This window comes from Mirounga leonina, unplaced genomic scaffold (genome assembly GCF_011800145.1).
Source record: "Mirounga leonina isolate KUSES-001 unplaced genomic scaffold, KU_Mleo_1.0 Mir_53, whole genome shotgun sequence".
In the NCBI taxonomy this organism is placed as follows: Eukaryota; Metazoa; Chordata; class Mammalia; order Carnivora; family Phocidae; genus Mirounga; species Mirounga leonina.
The window spans coordinates 6107268-6132072 of NW_023270807.1; the positions used below are offsets into that span (position 1 = coordinate 6107268).

General features: G+C 43.0%; 1 protein-coding gene and 1 long non-coding RNA gene across 2 annotated transcripts; one reads left to right on the forward strand and one right to left on the reverse strand.

The window, feature by feature from the left end:
* Positions 1 to 1812: 1812 nt before the first annotated feature.
* SAYSD1 (SAYSVFN motif domain containing 1) lies at positions 1813 to 8590 on the reverse strand. Its single transcript, XM_034991237.1, has 2 exons — positions 8289 to 8590; positions 1813 to 3161 (listed from the first exon to the last, which is right to left on the reverse strand). Exons 1-2 carry the CDS (start codon positions 8493 to 8495, stop codon positions 2817 to 2819), a joined length of 552 nt encoding a protein of 183 aa, XP_034847128.1. The 5' UTR covers positions 8496 to 8590; the 3' UTR covers positions 1813 to 2816.
* LOC118001220 lies at positions 8325 to 24801 on the forward strand. Its single transcript, XR_004676646.1, has 3 exons — positions 8325 to 8406; positions 16378 to 16545; positions 24337 to 24801. It is a non-coding gene; the product is annotated as an uncharacterized LOC118001220 (long non-coding RNA).
* The last annotated feature ends 4 nt before the right edge of the window (positions 24802 to 24805 follow it).

The following is a 24805-nucleotide window of genomic DNA, read 5'->3' on the forward strand; positions in this document are numbered from 1 at the left end:
AAGCAAAAACCAATTTTCTTGTAAGATTCGGACAGAAATTACCTCACCCGTGCACACAGCAATCATAGGGACTGAATGCATCTCTGGGATTTCAAGTTCCCTGGTGACAGAGGCAGCCTTTAATGGAAGCTGCGTGCTGAGCTAATGGTCGAGCCCTGAGTGGAAATTCTGAGATCAATAGGCCTTTCTAAATTCAGGAAATCAAGACTGCACCTAAAGCTTAATGGTCTGATAAGAACAGCAAATACATACTGTCCTTTCCTCTTCCCTGCCATGCATTTAATTGGTTCACACACCACTTTTCCTAGAAGTTAATGTTGTCATTACATGCAACCTTTGGCAAGAGGTGAGCAAGGAGAGGTAACAGATCCGTGCACAGAAAATCTCATGAAAGATGGGCTTACAGCAATCAAGCTCCACCTCATTATAAATAGCTACATTTTCAAAGAATGCTAGTGAGGTCCACTCCTAAGTTAGGTCTCTGCTATGCTTAAGCAAAGTCTCTACTTTGCTGAGATTGCTAATTGGATCAAATGTTCCCAATTCAGAGTTACAGGCACTTTGTTTTAGGTAAAAGTTTGAATTACACATTTTTAAAATGAAAATTCTTTCCTAGAACAATGCTTATTGAACTGGGCATTGTAGTTAGTCTTTGATCAGGGATATTTCTTCCTTGTATTGGGCTTTTATGAAATGTAAAAGCCCAAGTAAAATATCAGGGAAATGAAGAAAGCCTTAAGAAAATAAATCAGGAAACAATATCATGTATCTTAAATACAATCAAAACTTGCCTGTTTCATAGGGATTCTGCTGTTTCCCACACTTTCTAGAGGCCCAGTTAGACGGAAGTCATGGAAGAAAAGACTTTTTTTTTTTTTTTTAAAGATTTTATTTATTTATTTGACAGAGAGAGACACGGCGAGAGAGGGAACACAAGCAGGGGGAGTGGGAGAGGGAGAAGCAGGCTTCCCGCCGAGCAGGGAGCCCGATGCGGGGCTCGATCCCAGGACCCTGGGATCATGACCTGAGCCGAAGGCAGACGCTTAATGACTGAGCCACCCAGGCGCCCCAAGAAAAGACTTCTTTATGAACTAAAGGGAACTTGTGCTCAAGAGATGACTCTGAGGAACAGCTAAACTCCCAATCAGGAAGGGGCTGGAGAGAGATGTTCAGCAGATGAGAAAAATGTTCAACAAGGGCTGAAACACATGGGTTAGTTAGCCACAAAGTGTGATTCCTGAGAATATCCCCTCGGTACTCCTCCTATAACTGAAACTTATCTCACTCTATTATTTTCTTAATTGTTTATTTAGTTTAAGTAATCTCAATGCCCAACATGGGGCTCGAACTCATGACCCCGAGATCAGGAGTCACATGCCCTTCCAACTGAGCCAGCAAGGCACCCCATCTCACTCTATTATTGATATTGCTTGTTTTACTTTGTCCACCACCCCACTCCCAGCTGGACTGTATGCTCAGAGCAATGAGAATATGTCTGCTTTTTTCATTATCCTATCTCAAGTGCCTACCACAGTGCTGGCACTCAATAAATAAAAGTTAAATTTAAATTAAGCTAAGGTTTTGCTATAATAAGCAAATCAGGCAGGAATGAAAAAAGAATTCAGCAACAAGCATCCATTATTTAATAACACCTCATAAATATTAAAATGTCATAATATAAGACTAACTGAATTCGAAAGCTGAAAACCTATTGAGGAATCATTAATTTCTTAAAATCTTAAGTTTAGAAAAAAACCCATTGCTTTAAAACCAGACTCTTCTTACTCATCAGTATGATCCATGAAAAAGATATTAAATGGTTTGCTTTGCCCAGTTTTAATGAACCCAAACTCTAACTTTGTACTAGAAAAGGAAGGGCGACTGAAATCATGTCTGGTTACCACTGTTTACATAATTTCTCACCAGAGGCCATAGGCGACAGGACTGCTTACTCTAGAGCCCTCAGAATATAAGAAACACACGGAGCAGCCAATAAGTCTGGAGTTCAACTTCCACAGCTCTTATGTGAACACACTCGAGAATATTTTTCTTGCTGAATTTATCATGAATAACCACTTGCCAAATCTACCAATATTGACTTTGTGAAATCCCTCCCCACACCTGTGACTTAGGACTCTGTCTTCTCTTATCTTCCCTCATTGAGTGGGAGCAGAATAACTGAGGAGAGTGGAATTTGGTGATGGGCAATGGGGATGTTTCTGAAAAGTAGATGTTTTGAAGATATTTTATTTTTCAATACCTTTAATGACCGAAAAAAGCAAGATTTAAAGCAGGAAGGAAAAAACAAAAACCACAAAACAATGAAAAAACAAACATCAACAACAGCAAAAAACCCAAAAAACAAAAACCGAAACTTAAACTTTCCGGGAAGGGGGAATGCTATAAATATGAAATGACTTAAAGAGAACACTCATTTAATACACAGTCCTGATGTATCTCACCATTCCTTCAAACAGCTGGGTATTTTAAAGTTATCTCCTCAGCGCCCTTCTAATGCTCTGAAAACCACCTTTCTCAAATAATGAGACAAACTGCTTTCTTTCCTGAGTATGTAAGTTTTATAAGTTGCATCAGATCCACAGTGAGTGTCTTTCAGGGGGTTTCACCAAAACCAAAGAAAAGTTCAGAGATAAAATTGCAGCAAAAGATCTGGGAAAGAATGTAGAACTTCACAGTCACAGAACTAACCTGCCAGCTGTCCTTAGTCTTGGGCACCTGAAATCAAACCCACAAGCCCACGTCCAAGGGCTAGGAGGACCACGTGGGATGCTGGATGCATAACAAAAGAGTTGGTCCTATCTCCCCTCCAGGGGTCTAAACTGTAACTCGCGTTCCAACTGCTCTGCAGTCAAGGTGCCCTGAATGGCCTCGCAGCCTGGGTTGAATACAGAGTAGGCACTCTTCTCTCCGTCTCTCCTCTCTTCGGGGCCTCGTGTCCCGACATACATCCAGTAGAACAAGGACAGGACAAAATAGGCCAGGCCAAATTCCAGTTCCACAAACAGTCCCAGCAGGACCAACCAGAGAAGAACCTTCAAGAAGGTGATGTTGGTCAGGAAAGACTGGTCCCGTGGCGATGGCAGAGGAATGGCTGTGTTCCGTGGTGGCTGTGACGTGCTGCTCCCAGGCTGAGCCGCTTCCTAGGACACACAAACAAACAAAAGTAAGAATAAAAGGCACTGGGGCTCAGAGGATCAAACCAATCTGGAGAGACAGCTCTCATTGCTCTGAGAAGGCTTCTGGCTCATTGATTTCTATTTTCTTGCCCTGCTCTCTAAAACAATCATCTCCAAAGAGCTCACATGCCCTGCTCGGACTGAATCAAAACTGGTCTGCACTTAGTGAGATGTGACCTGATAAAAACCTTACAGCATTCAGATGGATTCCCATTCGCGGGAGTCACTTCCTCAGATTAGTCTGCTGCTAACAAGAGCTAATTTGTGCCCCATACAGAAACTCCCGTTATTGATAATGCAACAACCACACCTAATGCTTCATACACAGAATCAATATGTTTATTGATTTGATTAGATGAGCTACAGTTTTGTGAGTGACATAATTCTAAAATGAGGACAATACCAGAAACAAGAAACAAAACTCCCTTCCACTTATTAAAAACAAATCATCAGGGATGCCTGGGTGGTTCAGTCGGTTAAGCATCTGCTCAGGTCACGATCCCAGGGTCCTGGGATCGAGCCCCGTATTGGGCTCCTTGCTCAGAGGGGAGCCTACTTCTCCCTCTTCCTGCCACTCCCCCTGCTTGTGCTCTCTCTTCCTCTGACAAATAAATAAATAAACTCTTTAAAAAAATAAAAATAAAAACAAATCCTCAGTATAGCCATAACCTTTCCATCCCAGGACCATCCTACACACCCCCGGGGCCCAGGCAGTGTCTCTAACGGGACTCCCTCCCTCCTATCTCTTTCCTCTGCAAACCATCCTATGTAAAGCTTCTAAGTGAATTTCCTAAAACACCCACCAACCTCCTGTTCACAAACCTTCAACAAATTTTACTGCCTGCAAGTTAAAATTTAAACTCTTTGGGCTGGAATCCAAGCAAGGCTTTCCATTTATTCAACAGAAAGAAATGCCAGTACACGGGTCCCTGTGTTGGGTGCTAATGGGAGACACAGATATTTAGGTAGCTTTAGGGAGGCATGATCTCTAGTCTGACATTTTCCCAACTTTTTTGGTTATGGCCCATAATAAGAAATACATTTTGTACTGGGACCCAGCGTATATACATACAAAAAAATAGAAAAAGCTTCACAAACCAACAAATATTCTTCACCACATACAAAATTCTCATTTTCTATTCCATTTTTAAAAATTTATCTTTAACAGAGGACTAGATCCTCTAAATTGATTTCACCACCCACTAACGGGTCATGATTTGTAGTCTGAAAAACAATGGTCTAAAAAATTCCCTGTACAACACAATCCACAATCCATTGCTCTATCAATGAACCTCTACTCCAGTTCAACAGGTCTTAACACCCAAAGACATTGCCCACCTGTAGCCTGGGACAGGCATGACTGGTGAACTATGTATGCTTGACCTCTTTGGCCATTAAGGAAGGGTGCCCCCTCTGTCTCCCAGAGGACTAATTGCCCATCTTTTTCACTGAGCACCAAACTACTTGCCAGTTAAGTGTTTTTCTTTTAATACAGGTCACATGTGTCCCTAGATTGTTACCAGGAGGCCAACGGACTGCCATTTATTATCTTTTGATGTCTCCAGAGCCAAACACCGCACCCCACACATAGGTTCTCAATGCAGAGCATTACTTTTGGTTCATTTCTTCAATTATATCCCCCATTCTCCCTGCGATTATTTAAGAAGGGACCACAAACATTATTTGGTCTTGATAAAAAACATAGGTCATCCGATTTACGTTGCTTCAGATATTCTATTTTGTTAGAACCTTTTTTAGTGTCAGTGTTGTAATTATTACCTTTTCAGTTAAATTGGAAAAGCCCTTACCATGCTATCAGCAACACACCCCCTCCTGACACACACACACACATTTGTTAAGTAAATAAATGTCCCTTTCGGATTTGACCAGTGTGCACAATAGGGAAATTACTGAAAGTCTCAGCAGGGAACTAATATAATCTGATTTATATTTAAGACTACTCTGGCTGCCAGGTAGAGAATGGGCTACAAGAGTAGAAGCAGGGAAATTATGAGTAGCTCATGCAGGAGGCCCAGTAAGAGAGGAGGACTGGGCGTAATGGGGGTGGTGACATACAAGTCAGAGAGAAATGATGGACTGAGGGATACGGAATACATTTTGAATGTGTACAACTTGCAATTCACAGTAGACTGAATTTATTATTGAGGGAGTATAAAAAAGAATAATGCTTATGGCCACCACTTACTGAGTGCCTTCAAGATGTCTGATCTCCTGTAATCCAGGAGACCGGCACTATTAATCCCAACTTACTGATACGGAAACACTGAGATGTTAATTAAGTAACTCCCCGAACGTCACACAGCGAGAGACAGGCAGAGATGAGGTTGGTGTCACCAGGATCCTAGGATGGTCTCCCTCCACAGCCCTTTGTACTTTATTAGGGGCCTTTATGGGAGATGGTAAGGGGAAGGGTTAGAGATCTGGAAGGAGATGGGGAGGGGGGCAAACCAAGTGGCAAAGGGAATAAACAAGAGGAGAGAGAAATTCCTTTACCTTATTTGGCATTTGCTTTAGTATCAGTGTGGCTTCTGTTATAAAAGCTGTGTATGGTAGTGTTTGTGGTCATCACAGAGGCATAGTTTAGGGAAAGTACTTCCAGTTCTCAAATACCAAGCTCCTTCCCCCCTCAGGGCCTTTGCACCTATGGTTCTTTTTGAGAGGAATGCCCCCTTCCCCTCACATCACCTGGCTGGCTCACTCTCTTCTACAAACCTCAGCAAAAATGTTACCATATGTGCCCTTTGCCTTGTCCCAGGTTTCTCCAAGAGTGGCTCCTAATTATGAAATGCCATCTCCTCAGTGAGGTCCTCCCTGCCCACCTCATTTACAGTAACACTCTGCACCTGTCTCCCCCAATTCACTAGTACAGTATCCTGTTTCTTTCCCCCTTTCATGGCATTCGTTATTCCTCTCTTCTGTTTCTTGTCTGTTGCCCCGTACGCAAATGCAAGTTCTGTGAGAACAGGGCTTCATCTGCTCTTATCACCCTGTTTCCCCAGATTCAGGATAGGAGCTGGAACAGAGTAGGCACATGATATAATTTTGCTGAATAAATGAATGATGGTGAGGGAAAGGAAGAAATTAAAAGATGATTCCTAGGTTTGAGAGAGTGATGCAAAGGCTATGCTTCACCAGGTGACTTCAAAGAAGGAGAGCATTTGAGCAGTGGGTCAACCTGAGCCAAGGGTTGGGGTGAGGAGTCATAGGATGTGTGGGCACCTTGGGGCTAGATGGTGCACTGGGGGCTTGTGTGGGATATGCCTGGGGAGGGAGACAGGGGGTTTTTGCAGGACTGAAAAAGTCACAAGCATTCTGGTCTTCATTTGGCAGAAGCTTGTCACAGAAAGAAATATTTTATCTTGGGGACTGTTTTCCTCAAGCTAAATTGGAGAGTGGGGGAAGGAGGATATGGATGCTTCCTTATCAATGACAACCAAGAAGCAATTACAAACAGAAGGCTAAAGAAATTTCTGACAAGCCACCATGTGTCAGCAAAATTATTAAGAGAGATGGATTGTAAATTGGGAGGAAAAGACAATTTAATGAGAATTTTCACACCAGAGCAAAGCCAGGAATGATAACAGAGTCAATGAAAATGAGCTTAAGATAGAGTACCTTATGAAAAACAGAGTAATTAATAAGAACCAACTGTGGGTCCAGCATTTCCTGTCATCCTTTTGTCAGGATATCAGCTTTTGGGCTTTTAATAATGGAAACTTTCTCCAAGTTCAGGTTCTCTAGGTTCAATTCAATGATCTCATATTCCTTTGGAAATGAGACATACAGGCAAATACTCATTGTGTGGGTTAGACTTTGATTTTTAACTGCAGAGAGGAAAAAGGGTAAGGGAAGTAGATTCTAAAATCTTAAGCAATTGTGCTCAGTGAGTTCTAATCAACAATAAAAGTTATTCCGAGACAAAATGCATGCAAGGAAATGGACTGTTTGAACCCTGCTGCACTCGCTTTCTGTAAGTCTGATAGAGCCCTGCGTGTCACGGAGAATAATATCCAATCAAAACTGAGTAACAATGAGTTCTCCTTGGTTTAAAAAATTGCCTAAAACCAGAAGTCATGCAGTAATAAACTAAGAGAAATAATTTTAAGAGGAGTAAGGTACACTTCTGCTCCAATACATTTTCATTTTCAAAAGGAATTTTTGGCTCTTATTACATTTTTGAGATACAAAAGACTTTGTCACACATTGTCTCAAGGCACCGAATTTCCCTTGATGTTGTGTCCTGTATTCCAACATAGATCATCTAATCTCACACCTGCAAGGCACCTTGCCACTCTACTCCTGAGTGAAAACTAAATGAAAATACAAGATGTGAATCAAGTTCATCTGCAAAATAAGAGAATACCAAGAATTAAAGGGGGGAAAGTCTGTAATACTCATCTAAATAATGTTTTCACCTGAACATTCACTATTGAACTTGAGTAAGTTTCCCTAGTTCAAGAGCGGTGCACAAGAATGGCCACCGCTGGCAGTTAGAGCGACCACACTTTTGCAAGTTTTGTTCAAATGCCATTTCTAAAGCACAGGCTATTCGGGCTATTGGCTGCATGTGACCCAGGTGGGAAATCAAAGGAAGCCTTAATTACTGCCGCTTTTTAGCAGTATCCAGTTAGACCTTTCACCCTCCCTCCATTAGCGGAGGGTTGAGGCTGAAAGCGGTTGTGGAGACGTTTCCCGAAGCCAGAAGGCATCACAGTAACTCAAGGGCAGCGGTGCTTTCTTCCAGGGCCCTAGACCCTCGCTTCCCAACTGGAATCGGGAGCTGCGTGGGTCGCGGGCTGAAAAGAAAATGTCAAAGCCCCGGATCAGTGCTGACACGAGTGGCCGGGGACGCCCGGCCCAGCCCCTGAGCGGCGGGTAGGCGCCAGCAGCCCAGCTCGGCCAGCGGAGGTGGGAACCAGAGGACGGGGCGGGTCCCGCTCCTCGACGGGGGCGTGGCCTGTAGGCCACCACGCGGTGGGCGGGCGGTGGGCGTGGCCTCGGCCACAGTTTCCGGGGAGGCCACGACAGCGTCCCCGAAGCCAGGTCCCGGGGGCGAGGCCTCCCTCTCACCTGAGCGAGGCTGGGCTGGGCCCGGGTACTCGCGGGCCTCGGTTTCCACACCTGGAACCGTTTTAGCCAGCCTGGTGCTGCCTTTGGAGTCGCAGCTGCTTGCGCCTTCTCTCCTGAGGTTTGTGCACTCGGGCTCGAAGTGTTAGGTCCGGCAGCCGGCCCGGCCCGTTTCCTGGCCGCCCGGAACTCGGCTAACCGCTGTTCCATGACGCGCGCCTCGCTTCCCTCCCGCCGGGAGCGCGCACCCGCCCGCCGGGCCCTGCCCTCCGCTGTAGCCGGTGCTCGGCCGCACTGCGCCTGCGTAGCGACGGCTCTGTGCCGCGCCTGCGTGCTGGCGGCCGGGCCGGCGAGCGCGGGGACTGTGACGTTCGTTGGGCGGAGTATCCAGCCAATAGTCCCTTGTAAGTGCGCGTGGCCGTAGTGTCAGGCCGTAGTGACACTTTAGTGTCACCGAAAAGTGGCGAAATGGTTAAGAGTAGAAAGCATAGGAGCATCTGGCTGGCCCAGTCGGTAGAACATAAGGACTCTTGATTTCGGGGTAGTGAGTTCAAGCTGCTGTTGGGTGTAGAGATTACATGAACAAATAAAAATTTTTTAAAACTCTAGAACATAAGACTTACATCGTTCCCCTCTCGCTAGGGGGCTCTTCCGAGGAAAGTTCTTCAGAGCTCCACCTCCCTTCAGGGGTCCGCTCCCCGTCAGGTGGAGCATGCCTGTAGCTGTTAGGCACTAGTACTGCTCTCCAGTTTCAGAGGGTCTCAGGGCATTAAGGAAGGCCCGTCATCTCTGGGAGGTTCTGGGTCAGAAGGAACACAGGATACAGTCTCCCCTTTTCCTTTTAACAAGCCCGCGACCTTAGCGCTTGAAGGGTGACCGTCACCGCTTGCTTAGCAGCAGGCCATGCAGACCCTCTATCATTGCTTTTGCCACAATGCAAACTACTTCTCCGTGTGTCTAGATGGGTCAGAAACTAAAAAAAACAAAAAACAAACTTTTATTGGGGTGCAACTTAAAATACACAAATCTTAAGTGTATCGCTCAATAGGTTTGTAATTATGAATACACCTATCTAAGTACTACCTAGAAAAAGAACGTTTCTGGTGCCCTGAGGGCTCCCTTGTGCCCTCTCCTAATCACTACTCACCCAAAAGGTCACAATTCAGGTGCCTGTTAGATTTTTAAAGCTCTAAGCATCTAGCTAAGTGCCACTCACATAATTGAGACTCAAATATCTCTTGGATCTTGCTGAGTTGGAGTCAGGAAACTAGATAAGGTAGAATGGAGTCTTGCATTCATTTAACAGATATTTATCAAGACCCTGCTGTATGTCAAGTATTGTACCTGGCACTAGAGATGCTGGAGTGAATGAAATAACCCATTTTATTTGCGCTTACATTCTAAGTAGACAAATGCATAACTACATATTTATATTTAATGTAATGTCAGGTACTGATTAGTGCTGTGAAGAAAAATAAAGGACTAGGGATGGTGGGACTATTTAGAGCTAATGTCCAGGGAAGACTTCTCTGAGGAGTTGCCATTTCCCCAGAGACCTAAATGAAATGAGTGAGGCATGTAGGTATCTGGAAAGGAATGTTTCAGTAGTAAGAAACAGCGAGTGAGCAGAGGGAGGGAGGGAGAGAATTGAAGAAAATAAAGATTCACGGATATCCAGATGTAAAGCCTTCTAGGCCATGGTGAAGACTTTATATTGCATTCTGAGAGTGCTTGGAAGCTTTTGAATAGGAGACAACAGAATATGACATATTTTTAAAGGATCACACTGGCTGGCTTCAGCTGGGGCCCCGGAAGAGTGCAAGAGTAGGGGGAAAAGCAGTTAGGGGCACTAGGACAAGAGAGGCTGACTGTTTGAGCTAGAGTAGTGGTGATGGGGGTGGTCAGATTTCGAATATATTTTGAAGATCTGAGCCACCTGATGTGTGGATGGATTGGATGTGGAATGTGCAAAAAAGGAATGGAGCATGGTAGATTTCTGCTATACTCTCTCCCCCTCAGACACACACCCTGAGTAACCAAGTGAAAGATGCTGTGGCCCTCTACTTAAATGAGGGAAGACTAGGAAGAGCAGAGTATGGAATGAACATGGAGAGTTTTGTTTTGGACATGCCAAGAGTCTGAGATGCGTCTTAGATATATAGTGTAGGCAACTGGATGGTGAAAATGAGTTCAGGAAGAAGGCAGTACTGGAGATGCATATTGGGAATCGTCAGCATGTGTATGATATTTAAAACCATAAAACTAGATGTGATTAATTAGAAGGTGAGTGTGGATAAGGAGGGAGGATATTTGAGGACTGAGCCCTGAATAGAGCTGGTTTGTAAGACAGAAAAGAATGGGATCATCATACCACAATGCTCTTCTAGAGAAACCACAGGGAAAATTTCTTGCCTATCTTGGTGTCAGGAGTAGGTCTGCTTCTCTCAAGAGACTGGAAGTTCTTTTATTGATTGTGTTTCCCACTTGATAATCACACTAAGACCTGAGAGCTGTATTTATGGTCTACTTCTAGTGTGTATGTACACTTAAGGCATGTGATCTGTGGGCTCTTTTAATCAGGGTCCCTGGCAGGAAAAATGACACTTTCAAACAGGGTAAGTAAGGAGAGTTTCACGAAGGAGTTATTACAAAGGTGTGGCAGGATGGAGGGAGCCAGTCCGGGAGGGTTCACAGGCAGCGTTACCAGCCTCTAGGCCTCCAGCAGCAAGAGGACACAGTGGTCATCAGACCCTGTGGGACCTGTAGTATAGGAAAAGCCCAAGACAGGGGAGCCCTTTAAGGAGACAGACCAGGTAGGGAAGGAGAGAGAGAGGATCAGGAGGAGGAAATGGAGACTATCCAGCCAAACACTAATGCCATTCCAGCCCCATCTTGCTTTGTTAACCTTATTTTCCCTTTGCTTTGTTTTCTGATTTATTATACATTTATTTTGTCTCAGTGCTTTGTAAACCTCTTTAAATCCTTTCTGGAAGAGGTTGAAAGAATGAAAAAAAGTAAAAATGAAAGAGATGAAGAATAATTGCTGAACTATATTTCCCTTTTGGATAAGATTATGAGGCTAGTAAATAAGAAAGGTCCCAAAATGTACTTAATGTGTGAATTTAACATTTATTATGAAATAGTTAGTACATACCAAGTTCATATATATATACACACAGACACACACACAGGTATATACATATACAAACCTGGGGTGAATTTGTATATGTATACGTATATATCATATTTGTAAGTTAAAAGTAATAAAATATTCACAGGCCCTGTGATATTTTAAATCCTTGGCCTCAATTCTCCACTCCTTGTATCTGTGCCATAGAAAGCAGAGTATACTTTCCCATCCCTTGACTTTGAACTCAGCCTTGCAGTTTGCTTTGGCCAATAGGATAATGGCAGACATTATGCAAGCAGGGGCTTGAAGCGTCTTTGTCCTGTTGAGTACACCCTCTCAGTACTCCACCCTGCCATGAGATGAGCTTGCATCAGCTAGCCAGCCTAAGAATAATGAATCATGTGGATATAGTCACGCAGCTGACCCACAGACCTGCCATTAAAGCTGAGGTGCCCAGCTGAGCCCAGCCTCAAATAGCTGACCCTAGCGTACCCCAAGACGTATAAAAAACAAATGCGTATTTTATGTCACAGAAATTTTGTGGGTTTTGTTATACAGGAAAAGCTACTCAAGAAAAAGATTTCTCTGTGTGCTTGTGGTCCATTCCTGACTCTGTCCCACCTCTTCAATCTATTAATGTAGTGAGTTACATTAATAGATTACTGTTAAAACATCCTACATTCCTGGAATAACCCCAATTCAGTCACTTTATAAAATAGAAAATTCAAAAAAAAAAAAAAAGAAAAGAAAATTCAAAGCTGGATTCAGCTTAGTGAATTTTTTTTTAGGGACTTTTGCATCTATGTTCGTTAATGAGTTTTTTTCCCTGTAATTTTCTTTTCATGCACTATACTTGAAAGGTTCTGGTTTTAGGATTATACTAGCTTTATGAAATAAGCAGAAGTGTGCCTCCATCTTCGCGCCCCCCCCCCCCAGAAGAGCTTGAATAAAATAGGAATTAACTGTTTCTTGAATGTTTGATAGGACTTAGTAATGAAACCATCTGGACCTGATGTTTTCTTAATCAGATAAATAAATGTAAGCTACAGTTAAGTGGAGTCATAGCTGGTCAACACAGTCTTACCCAAAAAGTGTTAAGAAATGGCTCAACGTTAGTCTGTGCTATCTGATGTTTTGGGGAGTAGCCTGGATGAAAACTTTAAAAGCCAATTTATCATTTTCAGGTGATAAAAATGTAGTAGAGAAGATCTATAATTATGTCTGTAGGGTAAAAAAAAAATAAACTGAAATGAATTTGATTCAGTTTATCATGATGAAAGGATTGTGGAGATGCTAGGAGCGAACTCTGCCTCCTTCTAGATTTGCATTTATGTTTTTATATCTTCGTGTCTTAGTCATTGGCCCTGAGAGCAGTTTGTTTCAATAGGAATCAGAGCTTTTCCCTGACCACAGACTGGAGGGGAGGGGGCGTATGCTGTGGGTGCTTCAGCTGCTACGGTCTGTCTGGTTGTCATAATGAGAGAGGATCCCCTGTGTTCCATGCTCTTTTTGGTCCTATCCCTGTAGGTACTGCATGTCCAGTTCTGAGCACTATGCTTTTATGATAAGCCATAACATGTGCAGAGGAGAGTGACCTGGATAATATTTTCTAGAACAGAGTTTCTCAGCCTTGGTACTTCAGACCTTTTGGGCCAGATAATTCTTTGTTGTGGGGGCTGTCCTGTGCCTTTGTTGGATTCTTTTTTTTTTTTTGAGATTTTATTTACTTATAAATAAAGTGGGGGAGGGGCAGAGAGAGAGTGGGGGTAGGCACAGAGAGTGAGGAGAAGGGAGAGAATCTCAAGCAAACTCTGCACGGTGCCTGATGCGGGGCCTGATCTCACAACCCTGAGATCAGATCATGACCTGAGCTGAAATCAAGAGTCGGACACTTAACTGACTGAGCCACCCAGACGCCAATGTAACTTGAGCCACCAATGTAAACTTGCATTTACATGTCTTGTAGGATTCTTAGCAACATGCTAGGCCACAACCCATTGTTGCCAGTAGCAGGCCCTGCTAGTTGTAACAGCCAAAAATGTTTCCAGACAGTGTCGCAGGTACCCTGGGAGGCAAATTTGCCCCAGGTTGAGAATGACTAGTCTAGAAAACATATTGTGGCAAGAGTGGTAAAGATAGTGGATGATTTGGGCCAGAGGAGAGGAGTCATAGTGAAAATACACCAGTTATTTTTAGAAGCTATTAAAAGGGCTACTGTAAGTGGGGGAGGAGAATCATTCTGTGGGCTCTAAAAGTCAGAATTAAGGCCAACAGTCAGAAATTACAAGGTAATATATGTGGAAACTTAAAAAAAAAAAAAGGATTTTTCAGCAACTCTATTATTTCAGCAACAGCGTGGGCTGCCTCAGAGCGGTGAGTTCCCTGATACTAGCAGTATTCAATCAGAAGCTGGCCAGCCACCTTTCAGGAATGTTGTCGAGGGGCTTTCTGAACTGAGGAGAGATTTGGTTAGCCCAGATGATGATCAAATCTCTTCCAACTGGAAAACTTCCTGTTAATGCAAGTAGAGCAAACCGGGAGGAGAGAATGGAAGACTTTGGGGCATCGGGCTAAGAATATGTCATAGAAGGTGATGGCACCACTGCCCCATCCCCTCAGATCTCACTATGGCTGCACCTGCTGATGGCTTGTTTCTGTAAGCACCTGGTGGCTTTCTCTGGCTGCTCAAGTGTGTTCAACTAGTGCATGAGGCAGACTAGCAGCAGAGGGGGCTTATTCCTCCCGTCCCTCAAATAGCCTCCAACCAGGTGTGGGTAGGAGTTGGTGGATAAATACCCCAGATCCCTGACCACTCATTCGGGATGACTCTGAGGTGTGTTCCACAGAGTCTCCCAGGGATCATCAGGAGGAGCAAGCCTCAGTTGCCCATAGCAGTACCTGCTCGTTAAAGCATCCTATATCACTTTTCTTCCCTTTCCTGTCTTACTTCTCTGCTCCACTGTCTGTGCTCCTGGGACTCACTTCCCTGGTAAACTTCTTCCATTCAAATCATTATCTCAGGATCTTCTTCCAAGAGAGTCTAAGGCAAGATCCATGCAAGACCTAAGCGAGGCAGAAAGGGAAGTCAACCAGTGGTCTAGTTGGTAGTTCAGATTTACTAGACCTCTGTCTTCAAGTTTGAAGCAAGCAAAACAGGGCTTTTAGACTGGCACAGTATAAGCAGAATGATATTTGGAGATGGGAATAAAAAAGAGAAAGGAAGAGGAGGGGGAGGCCACCAGTGCCTCAAGTGAAGCAGCCTGGGCCAGCTTCTGGGAAGACGAGTGGGCCCACACATTATGTTGAGCCCCGTGGATGACAGGATCCAGTCATTCTATGATTCAGTCCTCCAAGGACTTCAGACACCATTCAGTCAGCAAGTGTTGACTAAAACCTTGTTATAGGCCAGGTCCTGTGCCAGGCTTTGAGGATGCAGAGAGGCCTAAAATATAGTCCCAGCCCTGAGGAGTTTAAGGTCTAGTTGAGACTCATTAAAAGACAATTACACATGAAGATCTGAGGGAGCAGAGGAGGGTCACTGACTCAGGTTGGGAAAGTAGTATGACTTCTTTATATTCCAATATGGGGAAACTGAGGCCTGCAAAGGCAAGCTGATGAGGTTATATATTCCTGGGCATTGCTGTAGACAACAAATATTTCTGGGGAAATTTCTTTTTTTTGATAGCACTACCTTTTGCATTTACATTGGGAAGTGTTGCCAGATCACCCCTTGACCGCCCCCCCCCCCCCCACCTGTTCTTGGCTTGGTGGTCACAACTGCTTTTGCCTGACAGCTACTGCTGGTTTGAGTTTTGCCTTTTTGTGTCCCCTACCCAATTTATGGGGATCTTGTGTTGCAAAAGAGCCCAGGAATCTCTGCAGGTTTTTCCGAGTCAGTTCTGCCTAATCCCATTATCTGAAGCTTCCTCATTACCCTTTTCGGCAGGTCTTTAACTCCCTTTCCCTCCCAAGATCTCAGGTTGTGACAGTTCCCCGCCCACCTGACTTGCCTGGCATGGTTCTGTTTTGAGTCCTATTGTGCTTAGCTATGATGCTCAGAGAAATGCCTCCCATGGCTTGTAGGACAGATGATCAGACAAAGCCGACAGAATTATAGCAAAGATCATCTATACGTAAATCCCATCCCCAGACTCTCCTTAAAATGATCTGAAAGTATTTGGAGAAGAACCTCTTTGCAATTTGAGGATGCACATAAAGCATAACACAGTAGGCATTGTGTTTCAGGTAAGTTTGTTCCTCCCTGGTTATGTATGGGGATAAAGTCGGGAGGAAGGCAAGCTTTTGACCTTTAAAATCCTTTGAAGAAATGGGCTGTTTTGCTAAAATATATACTCATGCGCCCAGAGTGGTGTATTTCCTGATTCTTGACAAAATTGGCTGCTAAGCCTCTTCCTTGGAAACTCCTGCATTTCTCTCTAGCCGTTGACCTTCCAGAGTCTTGCCTGAACACAGGGGTTTGGGGCCCAAATGGACCCATCTTTCATCCTAATAGCATTAGCTGCTGCTAAGGCTTGGAGGGAAATCTGGTCCCTTCTGCGTGACTAAGCAGCAGGAACACCGCCAGGGCGCCTGACTCTGCGTGGTTGTCGCCTGCTCAGCTGTTAGTCATTTCAGTGCCCTGCACACTGGGGAGCCATTATTGTTCCTGTGGTAAGGTGGACATGATGGAGGGGAAGTAAGGCAATTCTTACGCAACATTCGGCCTCCTTCCAACTTGCGTGTTATTTTTTTAGGCTTGTATCCCATGGAAAGATTTTCTATCTGAATTTTTCCCTAAACCAACAAAAAAAAATTTTTAACCTTGAGAACCAGTTGAGTAATCCACTATCAACAACGGACCCTTGTTGGGCTCCAATAATAGTTGATCTTTGTGGAATGATTCATGTGTGCCAGGCACTGTGCTAGACCCTGCAAATTATAATGTGCTTTAATTTCCTCAAGGACCCTTCAGGAATGCACTTGGACAGAGATTAAGTAATTTGATATCACACAGCAAGCAACTAGCAGGGCCAGGGTTTGAACCTGAGTCTGACTCCAGAGCCCAGGAATCCACTTATTCTGCCTTCTTCTCTGTGCAGACCACTTTCAAGGATCTATGAACACAAACAGGTATGAATTGTGATCCCCGGCCTTCAAAAAACTTACAGACTCACTGGGAAGATGAAACAAGAATGTGAAATGCTAAATAATGCCTGACACTATTTGCTAAGTGGTTCTGTCAGTGGAACAGACAGACAGGAACTTATCAGGCAGAGGAAAAGATCAGTGAAACCAGGGTGGTCTAAAAGGCTCCATGGAGGAGGATGGCATTTGATTGGCCTCAAAAGATAGAAAGGACTTAAGTAAGCTAAGAGGAGGAAATCAACCAAGGTATAGAGGACTTTGAACACGTGGGTTCAAGTCTCAGCTCTGACATCTCTACAATCCTAGGAAAGTCCTTATCCTCTTTATTGCTCCATTTCCTTTACTATAAAGAGAGAGGTTCAGGGAGGTGGCATGGAATGGGGAGAGAAAACAGAAGTTTGGAACCAGAAGAGGCCTCAGAGAGGTGGGGAGGGAGGAGGTAGTGATTTGAGGGGGGAGGAATGTTGACAAAATTCTCTCTTGACTTAAGTGGTGATTCCCTGAGTAATCACTGTGATAATCCGTTGAGCTGTAAAAGTCAAACAAACAAAAACCCCTAGCTTCTAATTTTTATTTTGCCTTAGGCAAGGGAATTGTCCCTCTATTTCTTTATCTATAAATGGAGGGATAATACCTCACAGGAGAATATCAGGTTGAGCTGAGCTGATAGGGGGTGCCTGGCAGTACCTGGATCATTGTAGATGCTTAGTCAACATGGACAGCTAAGAGAGTAGGAAACCAGCATGGTCCATACTCAGTGGGTAACCAAAGGCCTGGGAAGAAACAGGGAAGAAAATAACATCTTTCTAAGCCAGACAAATTGGAATGCATGTAGAGAATTGGGATGTTGGAAGGTGTTTAGACTGAGGAGACTATTCACCTGAGGTGATTGAATTCAAATTGTTTCCATGTCAAAAAACTGACATATGGCGTCTGTTTCTGCCTTCTTCCCAGACTCCTTTCACTCTCCAGAACTTGTTTGAACTAAAATAAACCTCTTTCTCCCTTAATAGGCTTGGGTTAAATTTACTCAACCATTGATCTCACTTCGAGGTTGGTTGAGGTGGTATTGATAGGCCTGTCAATCAGCCAGCCTCCCACAGTCTGTTTGTAGCAGCCACTGGGGATTCCTGTCCGCCTCACAAGCAATCCCCCTGGCAAGGACACCAGACTGAGCCCCTCAGTGAACCTGGGATTTCCATTAGGAAGCTACTAATAGGGGAAACTGTAGAGCACTTATTATTGGCTTTCTCTGATTAGAGTTTTCATCATGCCACCACACCCTCTTTTCTTCCTTCACACAAAATCCACTCCCAAACTCGAGCCTCCTTACTCCTCACTGCCCATCGAAACCCTACTTTTTAGCTGTGCTAATTTATAATTTCTCAAGCATCCTACACTCAATATATCCTGCCTCAAAATCTTTGCCCACACTTTCCCTTTTTATCTGGGGCACCCTGTCCTCCCTTCTTCACCTATCAAGTGCCATCATCTTACATACTCGACTTAAACATTTCCTTCTCTAGAAATTGTCCTGGGCCTCATTCCCCAGCTGGGGTTTGGTTCCCTCGGATATGTTCTCCTAGCACCAGCTGCATCCTCTATAGCAGCCTTTATAGCTAATAGCACCTGTATTAAAGTGGTTGGTTTACTAGTTAGTAGGATATAGTTTAAGATTTTTGAGTAAAGACCAAAAATAAGAGTAGCTTGAACAAGATAGAAATTTATGTTTTCCTTCTAGGCATCACTTGAGAGTACCACTGGACAGTGACCCAGGCTTCTTCTGTTTTGTTGCTCTGGCATCCCTAGAGTATTGACCAGTATGGTGGTGCAGGTAGCTCACTACCACACCAGAATTCTGGCCTGCCTTAATTCCAAAGCCAGCCTCTTAACCACTAGGTCATATTGCCTCTATTAGTGAAATTGAGCTCATTGCAGATTGGGGAGGAAGATGTGAAGAATGTTAGAAAATTTCAAGGTATATTAGGAGACACTTTGAGTGCCTGGTGGGAGTGGAAGGAGAGGAGATCATGAAGGTTGGGTCTCATTATGCACAACTTGAGTGTCCAAAACACATCTGATGATGTCAGTGACCTTCATTGTCAGATAGTGTCATCTCTCAAGCACATACTCCAAAATTACGGCCTCTGAAGTGAGAATCAGCTCCAAGTGCCTCTCCTGAATCTTTCTCACATTATTTTGGAGAGACGTGGGTCAGATCTTTACAAAGGGAAATGGAGAGGAGAAGCTAATACTCAGTGAATCACTTCTAAAGCAGGAGCCCAGGACCTGACCTCGACCTCTGAGCTATTTCCAGACCTGACTGATAATCCTAATCACCTTGGCACTTTAACAACAACAACAAAAAGCAAAAACAAAAACCAAACAAAAAAACCCACAAAAAAACCCAGGATCCTGAGCCTTTCAATGGCCCTTGAATCTCTAGGGTGGGGCTCTGGGGTCTATATATTTTTATAAAATTCTTTGAGTGATTCTGATGAACAGTTAGGTTTGAGCACCCTTGCATGTAGGAGACTTAGAGCCACCCTGTATTTAAGTGCAGATTCACCAATTGAGCTCTGTTTCCTTTCATGGTGACATTTTTCTCTCTTTGGACCTTTGGCAAGGTAATTCTTGTTTGATACTCTCTTTGAACTCTAAGTAAGCCCCAGGTTGTTGCAATGTCCTAAAAGTTTTAGACCTTCTCCAAGCCTGCTCAATGACAAATCCATTCTCTAGAAACTTAAATACAGAGCTGAGCAATTCAAAATTTCGGTTAACTCCCAACCCAACCATTTTACACATTGTAAGGGGGTTTGGAAAATCATTAGACCTCAAAAATTCAAGTGGACCCCTGATAGAGTTTTCTTTTTCTTAGATTTGATCATCCATATCCATGATTCTCATCTCATTAGTCCTCTGGACCAAACTTTCTGTCTTTAGAAAATTACCCAGGCAGAGACTGAACTCAATAGTGATAATAGAACATTTATTTAGTGCCTTCATGAGTCGTGTGCTTTATATACATCATCTCATGTAAACTTCCTTGACAAGCTGGGGATATTAAGATTATTAGTCCAGGGGTGCCTGGGTGGCTCAGTCTGTCGGGCATCTGCCTTGACTCAGGTCATGATCTCCAGAAGGGTCCTGGGATGGAGCCCTGCACCAGGCTCCCTCCTCAGCGAGGTGTCTGCTTCTCCCTTTCCCTCTGCCACCCCCCTCCACTTGTGGTCTCTCTCTCTCTAAAATAGATAAAATCTTTTCTTAAAAAAAAGATTAGTTCAAATTTATATGTGAAGACTCAGGCTCCGAAAAGGAACAGAACTGGAATTCAAACTCAGATCATTTGAGTCCAAATTCTGAGTGAATAAACTACTTCTCCCCAATGTGTGTGTGTGTGTGTGTGTGTGTGTGTGGCAGGGGGAGGGGGTGCTGTGTGGGGGCAGGGATGAGGAAGAGAACAAGGAATGGAGGTGGTGAGATAGCATTTCCTTGTCGGGACCTGATGCTTATTATCCTTTTCTGTCCCCATCCCACCCCCCATAGCACCTTCACATTCTCATGCCAGTAGCAGCCAATACAGGAAAGGTTTTTTATGCTCCAAGGCAAACTTTGGCAAAGAAAGTTGAGCTCCTTCTACAGAATCTAGCTTTCCCTGTGCATCATTTCAGAGCCTCAGTAGACCCACAAATATCATTTCCAGCTAATCACATATGCACCAGACAGTTATGATATACAATAAGTGATTAACACATTCAGCTGATTCCCTTGAAGACAATTCACCAAATTTATTGGAAGGCACTTTTATTCAAGATGCCACACAGATTCTTTTTTCCACATTTCCTTCCTTTGCTGATTCACTGTGTATTGTGCCTGAATCATTTGGCTTTTTTAAGTCAACAGAGCCAAATGGGAGAAGCCCAGGCCTCTGATTACTGCTGGGAAAATGGCAGGTTTGGCTCATGAGAAGTATGTGTGGGGCACTCTTTGGGATCAGGAGCATTCTAAATCTGAGGCACTTGAAGAGAGAGATAACCATCAAATTTGGTTCAGAGCTTCCCTTGGAGATGTTGATAGGAGGAAAGTTATACTGGATCCCCTTGGTCTATGGCAATCAGAGTGAATTCTCCTGTGGCAGCCTGGGCCCTCTAGAGCTTTAATTGATTCTAATGCAGAGTGGCTTAAAATAATTCACTCTTCCACAAGCTGATCTCTCATTTCCCAGAGCAGATTGAATTGTTCAGAAATGAGCCATTGAGAGAAATCTTCCCACTCAGTCCTAGATTTGTGGCATATCTTTCCAGAAAAGAGAGGCCAATGTAGGGGGGGTGGGGGATGGGATGAGGCTGGCTGTGCTTGTTCTGTGACTCCACATTTTTTTCTCCAGTCTGAACAGTCTCATCCTTGTCCCCCAAACCTGCTTGATGAACCCAGGACAGTGTGCATTTTAAAAAATTATTCTATTCCTACACAACTTAAAATAGTGGATAGTTAAAAAAAATGGTAGCCAGTGCAACTGTGTGGAAAGGGTGCCATGGTCTAAGTTCTTTCCCTGATCCAATAACCAACTAGCTCAGTCTTCTCATCTGTAAAATGAGCCAGATGTATTCCCTGCCCTCTGAAGACTTAAATGTGATAAAATCCATATCATTATTCTAAAACAGGGTTTTCCAACCTCTGCATGAATAACATTTGGGGACAGATAATTCTTGTTATAGGAGCTGTCTTGTGCATAGTAGGATGTTGAGAAGCATCCATGGTTTCTACCTACCCCACTGAGTAGCACCACCCCACTGAGTTGCAACAACAAAAACTATTTCCAGACATTTCCAAATGTCCTTTGGGAGGCGAAATTACCCCTGGTTGAGAACTACCTTCAAAAGCTCCCTATTGCCTATAAATAATGCATCATTTATTAAATATTGAATATTATTTATTGGTAGTTACTAAGGCTAAAGAATAACCGAGTCTCAGTCCCTGCCCTCAAGGAACTCAAAGTCTAATGAGGAGGACAAACAGACAATTGTAATCTAGTGTGCCATAAATAATGATCAGGATGCAGAGGAAGGAAGGGGAAAAATTTTGAGGGAGAAGACAAAAAGAGCTCAGAAAGCTTTTTGAAGAAACTAATGATAAATTGAACATGAAAGGATGAGTAGAAATTAACTAGGCCTTCTCAGCTTAAGGGAACAGCATGAAAAACAGGCCTAGTGGTGAGAAAAATGACCTACTCCCACAAATTTGTTTGAACTGGAGAGTAAAGTTGAATCCCTCAGGGACAAAAAGATCCCCAATCCCAGCTGTGTGTGTGTGTGTATTGTTTGTTTTGTTGTTTTGTTTTTAACATTCTATTCTGGAGGTGCAGTTCAGAACCTTAGAGAACTCCAGCCATTGTTATGTTAAATCCCCAATGAGTGCAACGATGTGGAGCTCTCCAGGGTACTGAACCGTATCCATATAAATTGCCCTTAATAAGCAGCTCTCTACCTAAGGACCTGCCTGGGACCCTATTTTTTCCTGATCCTGACCCCTGTCCGTGCCTGCTGCTCTTAGCTAAAGCTATGTCATGGAAAGAGCATAGGTTTACCAGCCTAAATGATTCAAATTAGGAGACAGTCAAAGAAATGATAAATTTATTGTTATAAATTATAGCATGTCCCTGTGAAAGAATGTTACACAGTGGTGGCCTTATATATATATATTTTTAAAATTATTTGGAAATTTACGTGTTTTTTAAGATACCTATAGTAGCATCTATTTCTTTACTCAGAAAAATATTTAAAATAAAATAAAAATAAAGAACCTTGGAATCAAAGGACTGGGATGTGACTCCTCTTGTCAATACCTGTCTGACCTTGGGTCAGTTAATTTAATCTTCACTGGCCATTGTTTACTCAACTACAAAATGGAAAAAAAAAAGGACAAATTGTTAATATTTCCCATATGCCTATAATTCAGGCCTCTTGTGGATGTTAAATGAGCACAAGCACATGAATCTACATGAAAGAAAAGAAACAAACACTTGGCAAATGTTTGTTATTCCCTACCCCATCACTTAGATGCTCAGTTTTCTACTACAGCAAGGGCAAGCTTGGTGTATAACAAGGGTTGCAACATGTTTTGCATGCATGGACTGACAGTGCCTTCCCACTTCCCATTCCTGAGGACTTCATTAGAAACAGGGCTTTGCAGTAGGACTAACTCTTTATATGTTTATCTTATTTCCACACCTGGCTCCCAGTATATTAGCAACTAGCCCCTTACTCTCATGGCAGGATACTGGAGGATCATGCCCTGAGTATCTAACTATCGGAAAAGTAAATGCCTTTTTTTGGTGTTCTCCCAACCAACAACTGAGCCAGATCACCCTACTTTGAATCTCAAAGTTGTCAGGCCCCATACCCTGCTCAGAACTTCTAATTAGTTTTTTACTTTCCCATTCATTATCATGAGCATACAGCCAAATTTACATCTAAGGAAAGCCTGTGTTATGGGAGCTAGAGATCAAAAACAGAGGAAAAAAGCAATTTGGAGGAAACAGAAACTATGCAGGGAAGAAAATTTCCCAAACAAATTTTATGATTAATATACTTTGAGAAATAAAAGAACTTCCATAAAACAAGAACCAGGATGCTATATATTTTTAAAGAATGTTCAAGGAACATTGAAAAGCTCTTGAAAATGAGAAACTTGATAGGAGAAATGAAAAACTAACTGGGTAGGAAGATAATATTGAGGAAATTTCATCTCACTCTCATCTTCCGACTAAAAGAGCAAACAGACATAGAAAGAAAATAAGAGAAAACATTAAAAAGAAGAGAGGACCATCATAAATGTTCAACATTAGAATAATGGCATTTCTAAAAAGAGACAACAGAGAAAATAGGGAAGAGTAGAAAATTCTTACAGAAATAATTCAAGAAGTTTCCCAGAATGGATCGAAAGGACCCACCAAGTACCCAACCTAATGAATGAAAGAAAGAAACTTACAAGGCACATACATCATTGTGAAATTTCAGATCACTGGAGACAAAGAAAAAAATTTCCACAAGCTACCAGCAGCAGGAAGTATTATATATATATGTGTGTATTATATATATATATATATATATATATATATATATAATCTCAAAGATCTAGAATCAGAATGACTTCAGATTTCTCAACAGCAAAACTTGAAACAAGAAGACAACAGAGAAATTCAAAATACTGATGGAAAAATTAACCCCCATCTGGAATTCTATATCCAGCCCAAGTATAAATCAACTACTATGAAAAACAGTTCTAGACCTGTACAGTCTCAACAGATTTCTCCCCCCATGTGCCCTTCCTCAGGGAGTTACTAGAGTATATGCTCCACAAAAAAAAAAAAAAAAAAAAAAGAGTATGCCAAGAAAGAGAAAGACATCGAGTACAGGAAACATATGCTCCAACACTGGATGGGGTAAAAGAAATACCCAAGAGAATGGTAAATGGTGGTCTCAGAGTGATAGCTGTTACCAGGCCTAGGGGACAAGCAGGCCAGGTGATAGCAGAGTGCCTTAGACGATGTGTTGAGAGCAGTCATCATCAAGATTCCCACTGCTATCAGTCTTCTGCTGCTGCTGCTTCTTCCTTCTTTCTTCTTTCTTCTTTATCTAAGAACAGAATTCCCAGGTGAGTCTGGCTGAGCCCACGATATGTTCTGACTTGCCTTAATCATTTCTAATGTGGCTGCTGCTTTTCCTACTATGGCCTATTTTCTGATCAGCTGAGCATGCTCTTTTCATCCCACAGAAGTACCCTGCTTTGATCTACTTCAGAAGCTGAAAGTAGGCTGTGGTAAAGCAGAAAATCCAGAGGAATCCACACTCTGAACCATATTTCTTTTGGATACCCAATGCCTGGACTCCACTATAGACCTACCAGACATCCAACTCTGCTTTCCCAAGACCCACTCATGACCTTGTCCACCTACTTCCCCAGAAGAGGCTCTTGTAAGTAAACTCTTGAGGAAACTGAAACCAGATTGACCCAAGGACTGTTTAGCTTCTCTCGCTCCTGGATGCCTTCCAACATTGCCCTTTCATTTTTTGCTAGATTTATGCTCCTACGGAATACACATTGTTTAGAAAAATATACCTAGGTGGTTAACCTATCAAGAAAATCAAGAGAATGATTAGCACAAAAGTCAAGATAATGGTTACTTCTGGGGACGAGGTTGGAGGTTTTATTTAGGAAAGGACATTTGGAAGACTTTTGAGGT